This window comes from Anoplopoma fimbria, chromosome 1, assembly GCF_027596085.1.
Source record: "Anoplopoma fimbria isolate UVic2021 breed Golden Eagle Sablefish chromosome 1, Afim_UVic_2022, whole genome shotgun sequence".
Lineage (NCBI taxonomy): Eukaryota > Metazoa > Chordata > Actinopteri > Perciformes > Anoplopomatidae > Anoplopoma > Anoplopoma fimbria.
In genome coordinates this window covers 520,001-527,500 of record NC_072449.1, presented here as the reverse complement: position 1 = coordinate 527,500, position 7,500 = coordinate 520,001, and the positions used below count along the sequence as shown (strand labels likewise).

The following is a 7,500-nucleotide window of genomic DNA, read 5'->3' as shown; positions in this document are numbered from 1 at the left end:
GCAGGTGCTCATCCAGGCTCTGGTCATCTCCCGCCTGGACTACTGCAACTCACTACTTGCTGGAGCCCCGGCGTCGGCCATCAGACCTCTGGAGCTTGTCCAGAAAGCTGCAGCACGTCTGGTGTTCAATCGCCCCAAGTTCTCTCACACAACTTCCCTTCTCCGTTCCCTACACTGGCTCCCTGTAAGAGCTCGCATCCAGTTTAAGACTCTGGTGCTAGCCTACAGGGCAGTGAAAGGAACAGCTCCTTCCTATCTCCAGGCCTTGGTCAAGCCCTACACCCCTGCCCGACCACTTCGCTCTGCTGCCTCGGGGCGACTGGTTGCCGATCCACCCGGTCACAGCTTTTTTCTGTCCTGGCCCCTCAATGGTGGAATGAACTCCCCACTGACGTCAGGACAGCAGAGTCGCTGCCCATCTTCAGGCGCAGGCTGAAAACTCACCTCTTCAGGAAGTACTACCCGGAGCCTTCCTCGTAGCACTTATGGCACTCGTATTGTTGCTGCACTTACTGTATTCGTATCAGTTCGCTGCACTTATTGAATTTGTATTTGTTTACTGCACTTATCCTATTTGTAGTAGTTTGTAGCACTTACTATATTCGGATTAGTCTGTTGCAATTATTGTTTTCGTAGTAAACTGCCTCTGCACTATACTTTTGCTCTGGCTTATACTTTGAGATGCTTGTTTAAGAAAGGAGATGCACTTATGACTTCTGGTGACTAGTAGTTCTCTTGAATACCTATGTTGAATACACTTCCTGTAAGTCGCTTTGGATAAAAGCGTCTGCTAAATGACTGTAATGTAATGTAAATGTAATGGTTCAGGTTTATAGTTAGGGTTGGTTCAGGTTTATAGTTATGACTGGTTCAGGTTTATAGTTAGGACTGGTTCAGGTTTATAGTTATGACTGGTTCAGGTTTATAGTTAGGGCTGGTTCAGGTTTATAGTTAGGACTGGTTCAGGTTTATAGTTAGGACTGGTTCAGGTTTATAGTTAGGACTGGTTCAGGTTTATAGTTAGGGCTGGTTCAGGTTTATAGTTAGGACTGGTTCAGGTTTATAGTTAGGACTGGTTCAGGTTTATAGTTAGGGCTGGTTCAGGTTTATAGTTAGGACTGGTTCAGGTTTATAGTTAGGACTGGTTCAGGTCTATAGTTAGGACTGGTTCAGGTTTATAGTTAGGACTGGTTCAGGTTTATAGTTAGGACTGGTTCAGGTTTATAGTTAGGACTGGTTCAGGTCTATAGTTAGGACTGGTTCAGGTCTATAGTTAGGGCTGGTTCAGGTCTCTAGTTAGGACTGGTTCAGGTTTATAGTTAGGGCTGGTTCAGGTCTATAGTTAGGACTGGTTCAGGTCTATAGTTAGGACTGGTTCAGGTCTATAATTAGGGCTGGTTCAGGTCTCTAGTTAGGACTGGTTCAGGTTTATAGTTAGGGCTGGTTCAGGTCTATAGTTAGGACTGGTTCAGGTCTATAGTTAGGGCTGGTTCAGGTCTCTAGTTAGGACTGGTTCAGGTTTATAGTTAGGACTGGTTCAGGTTTATAGTTAGGACTGGTTCAGGTTTATAGTTAGGGCTGGTTCAGGTTCTCCTTGGTCCAGCCCCTAGATATGCTGCTATATGCCTAGACAGCCGGGGGACTACCTAGGATACACTGAGCTCCTCTCTCCTCTTCTCTCCCTCCTTCTTTATGTATTAATCTCCTATTTATGCACATTACTGATTTTGCTTCTTCCCCGGAGTTCTTGTGCTTTCTCGCCTCGCAGGTTTCCATGAATCGGGGTTCTATCTGGACTGTCATCGTGCCACCTACTGAGGCCCTGCTGACACCCACTGCTACTACCACTATCATTATTAGTCACATTACTAATACTATTCCTTATATCATTATTTTAATTCCATGTAGTAGTATTCTTAGTAGTCTTAATGTTTCCTTGGTTACTCTGCTTACTACTGTGATTATATGAATCATTTATGTCATATACATTGAATGTGTTGTATCTCTGTTATGCTGTTCATTCTGTACACATGACATCTATTGACTTCTGTCCATCCTGGAGAAGGATCTAAGGACAGAGGAGGTGAGGGTCTAAGGACAGAGGATGTGAGGGTGTAAGGACAGAGGAGGTGAGGGTGTAAGGACAGAGGAGGTGAGGGTCTAAGGATAGAGGAGGTGAGGGTCTAAGGACAGAGGATGTGAGGGTCTAAGGACAGAGGATGTGAGGGTGTAAGGACAGAGGATGTGAGGGTCTAAGGACAGAGGATGTGAGGGTGTAAGGACAGAGGAGGTGAGGGTGTAAGGACAGAGGATGTGAGGGTCTAAGGACAGAGGATGTGAGGGTCTAAGGACAGAGGAGGTGAGGGTCTAAGGACAGAGGAGGTGAGGGTGTAAGGACAGAGGATGTGAGGGTCTAAGGACAGAGGAGGTGAGGGTGTAAGGACAGAGGAGGTGAGGGTCTAAGGACAGAGGATGTGAGGGTGTAAGGACAGAGGATGTGAGGGTGTAAGGACAGAGGATGTGAGGGTGTAAGGACAGAGGATGTGAGGGTGTAAAGACAGAGGAGGTGAGGGTGTAAGGACAGAGGATGTGAGGGTGTAAGGACAGAGGATGTGAGGGTCTAAGGACAGAGGATGTGAGGGTGTAAGGACAGAGGATGTGAGGGTGTAAGGACAGAGGATGTGAGGGTGTAAGGACAGAGGATGTGAGGGTCTAAGGACAGAGGATGTCTCATGTGTACAGATTGTAAAGCCCTCTGAGGCTAATTTGTGATTCTGGGGTCTACAACATAAACTGAATTGAATTGAATAGTCCCTGAATCGTCTCTGACTCGTTCCCGACTCGTCCCTGTTACGTCTCAGACTAGTCCATGACTACTCCCTGAATTGCCCCTGTCTCGACTCCTGGATTGTCTCTCAGGTCTGAACCAGAACCAGAACCAGAACCAGAACCTGAACCGGAACCAGAACCGGAACCAGAACCAGACCGGTACAGACCCCCCACCATGTGGACTGTTTTCAGTCTCCAACCTTCATTCTGGTGTCTCGTTCAGTGTGAGAGGACTTCATGGTCTCTGAAGTCCGTCCACAATAAACCTCCATAAATCAAAAAGACGCAGCAGAACTGACAACCGTCATCATGTTTTATCATCAGCTAGTTTCTGAAAACATAAGATGACATAAAGAATTACACAGAGTACTTAAACACTACAATATACAAAACCTATTAAATACAAAGTACACAACATTGTTTTCTCATTGAAACAGTCACAACTTTCTTATTGACTTCAGAGAGCAGCCGATAGTTCAAGACCTGAACCCGTTCAAGTCCTCGTGTCCTCATGTCCTTGTGTCCCCATGTTCTCATGTTCTCATGTCCTCGTGTCCTTGTGTCCTCATGTCCTTGTGTCCTGATGAAATGCTCAATCTCTTATGTAGCCAATTTAGTTAGCTCACGTTAGTGTGATTATAAATGTAGTTAGCTAACATTAGTGTGATTATAAATGTAGTTAGCTAACATTAGTGTGATTATAAATGTAGTTAGCTCACGTTAGTGTGATTATAAATGTAGTTAGCTAACATTAGTGTGATTATTAATGTAGTTAGCTAACATTAGTGTGATTATTAATGTAGTTAGCTAACATTAGTGTGATTATTAATGTAGTTAGCTAACATTAGTGTGATTATTAATGTAGTTAGCTCACGTTAGTGTGATTATTAATGTAGTTAGCTAACATTAGTGTGATTATTAATGTAGTTAGCTAACATTAGTGTGATTATTAATGTAGTTAGCTAACATTAGTGTGATTATTAATGTAGTTAGCTAACATTAGCGTCCGTCCTGAACCACGTGACTCTCATTCTCAATGAAATGGCTTCTACCTTCATCAAGAGTCAAAGTCATCGTCCATCAGTTCAAAGTGATCGATCGATCACCAGTAAATGATTGACTGACTTATTGATCGACGGATCTGTTTTCTTTTGGGACTAAACTAAAGACATTAATTGATTGATGGAGATTAATGGATTATGTACAGTCACCCTTTAATCATAAGTCTTTGGTCCTTTACAGGCTTCCGTCTCAGTACATGAGGTCAGCCGCCCCCCCGCTAAGGTCCGACTCTTTGCTCTCCTGGAAGGGGAACTGGATTCCCGCCAGTCGGATCAACAGGAAGTTGAGTCCGTGGAGGAGGAAGACGAGGAAGAAGAGCCAGAAGGAGCGGTCGTAGCGTTCGGTGTACGTCTGAAAAACGAAGTTCTCCTCGTTGAAGTTGGCGATCCGATTGGACAGATGATGAAGGTTCACCTCCGACGCAAACAGAATCATCACCAGACAGCTGCACAGCCCTGCAGCACAAACAGGAAGTCATTTTATTAAAGCCCAAAATAAATATAATTATTACAGTAGAATAAATGTAATTATTACACCAGAATAAATAATTATTACACTAGAATAAATGTAATTATTACACCAGAATAAATAATTATTACACTAGAATAAATGTAATTATTACACTAGAATAAATGTAATTTTTACACCAGAATAAATAATTATTACACCAGAATAAATGTAATTATTACACCAGAATAAATAATTATTACACTAGAATAAATGTAATTATTACACTAGAATAAATGTAATTTTTACACCAGAATAAATGTAATTTTTACACCAGAATAAATGTAATTATTACACTAGAATAAATGTAATTTTTACACCAGAATAAATAATTATTACACCAGAATAAATGTAATTATTACACTAGAATAAATGTAATTATTACACCAGAATAAATGTAATTATTACACTAGAATAAATGTAATTTTTACACCAGAATAAATGTAATTTTTACACCAGAATAAATGTAATTTTTACACCAGAATAAATGTAATTATTACATTAGAATAAATGTAATTATTACACCAGAATAAATATAAATGGGGGGATTACAGGTGTGTGGGAGGATTAGGATTACAGGTGTGTGGGGGATTACAGGTGTGTGGGGGGATTACAGGTGTGTGGGGGGATTACAGGTGTGTGGGAGGATTACAGGTGTTACATTACATTACATTACAGTCATTTAGCAGAGGCTTTTCTCCAAAGCGACTTACAGTCAGTAGTATGTTACATATCATTCACCCATTCACACACTGATGACAGGCTACCATCAAGGTGCCACCATCAGACTCTAACTAACATTCATCATCAGTCCACACCGATGGCCTTCAGGAGCAACTTGGGGTTAAGTGTCTTGCCCAAGGACACATCGACTGCCGAGGCCGGGTATCGAACCACCGACCCTCTGATTGGAGAACTACCTTGCTCTCCACTACGCCACAGCCGCCCGGTGTGTGGGGGGATTACAGGTGTGTGGGGGGATTACAGGTGTGTGTGTGGGATTACAGGTGTGTGTGTGGGATTACAGGTGTGTGGGGGGATTACAGGTGTGGGGGATTGTGGGATTACAGGTGTGTGGGGGGATTACAGGTGTGTGTGGGGGATTACAGGTGTGTGTGGGGGATTACAGGTGTGTGGGGGATTACAGGTGTGTGGGGGATTACAGGTGTGTGGGGGGATTACAGGTGTGTGGGGATTACAGGTGTGTGGGGGGATTACAGGTGTGTGGGGGGATTACAGGTGTGTGTGGGGGGATTACAGGTGTGGGGGGATTACAGGTGGGGATTGTGGGGGGATTACAGGTGTGTGTGGGGATTACAGGTGTGTGGGGGGATTACAGGTGTGTGTGGGGATTACAGGTGTGTGGGGGGATTACAGGTGTGTGGGGGATTACAGGTGTGGGGATTGTGTGTGGGGGGATTACAGGTGTGTGGGGGGATTACAGGTGTGTGGGGGGATTACAGGTGTGTGTGGGGGATTACAGGTGTGTGGGGGGATTACAGGTGTGTGGGGGGGGATTGGGGATTACAGGTGTGTGGGGGGATTACAGGTGTGTGGGGGGGGGGATTACAGGGTGTGGGGGGATTACAGGTGTGTGGGGGGATTACAGGGTGTGGGGGGATTACAGGTGTGGGGGGATTACAGGTGTGTGGGGGGGATTACAGGTGTGTGGGGGATTACAGGTGTGTGGGGGGATTACAGGTGTGTGGGGGGATTACAGGTGTGTGGGGGGATTACAGGTGTGTGGGGGGATTACAGGTGTGTGGGGGATTACAGGGGGATTACAGGTGTGTGGGGGGATTACAGGGTGTGGGGGATTACAGGTGTGTGGGGGGATTACAGGTGTGGGGGGATTACAGGTGTGGGGGGATTACAGGTGTGTGGGGGGATTACAGGTGGGGTGTGGGGGGGATTACAGGTGTGTGTGGGATTACAGGTGTGTGTGGGATTACAGGTGATGTGTGATGATGAGGGTGTCGCTCACAGCAGATGAAGGTCCACAGGTAAAGTCCCATGGGGCCTTGCAGCGTCTCGTAGGGTCGACCGAAGGCGTTGAAGAAGAAGAAGCCGGTGACCACGGAGGAGAAGAGGATGACGACACCACAGAAGAAGATGACGGACACGTGGAGGACAACTGGGATGGCGGTCAGCAGGTCTGGGAAGACTGGGAGAGAAAACCCTGCAGGTTAATGTAGTATTAAATGAATCTATGATTATATAATGTAGTTTTAAATGAATCTATGATTATATAATGTAGTTTTAAATGAATCTATGATTATATAATGTAGTTTTATATGAAACTGTGAATATATAATGTAGTTTGATATGAATATATGAATATATAATGTAGTTTAACTGAATCTATGAATATATAATGTAGTTTGATATGAATCTGTGAATATTTAATGTAGTTTTACATGAATATATGAATATTTAATGTAGTTTTAAATGAATATATGAATATATAATGTAGTTTGACATGAATATTGAATGTAGTTTTGTATGAATCTATGAATAAGTAATGTAGTTTTATATAAATATATAATGTGGTTTTATATGAATCTGTGAATATGTAATGTAGTTTTACATTTACTACATTGCCCCCGAAAACACACACACACACACACACACACACACACACACACACACACACACACACACACACACACACACACACACACAGTAACACACACACACACACACACACACACACACACACACACACACACACACACACACACACACACACACACACACACACACACACACACACACAGTAATACACACACAGTAACACACACACACACACACACACACACACACACACACACACACACACACACACACACACACACACACACACACACACACACACACTACACACACACACACACACACACACTAACACACACACACACACACACACACACACACACACAGTAACACACACACACACACACACACACACACACAGTAACACACACACACACACACACACAGTAACACACACACACACACACACACAGTAACACACACACACACACACACACACACACACACACACACACACACACACACACACACACACACACACAGTAACAT

At 43.9% G+C, this 7,500-nt stretch overlaps 1 protein-coding gene across 1 annotated transcript in view; it reads right to left on the bottom strand.

The window, feature by feature from the left end:
- Positions 1–3,138: 3,138 nt before the first annotated feature.
- The window catches only part of clrn1 (clarin 1), a 5,447-nt gene continuing 1,085 nt past the window's right edge, over positions 3,139–7,500 (bottom strand). Inside the window, 2 exon segments of the mRNA XM_054596538.1 lie at positions 3,139–4,346; positions 6,383–6,562. Of these exon segments, the coding sequence (XP_054452513.1) occupies positions 4,081–4,346; positions 6,383–6,562 (446 nt within the window). The 3' untranslated portion in view covers positions 3,139–4,080.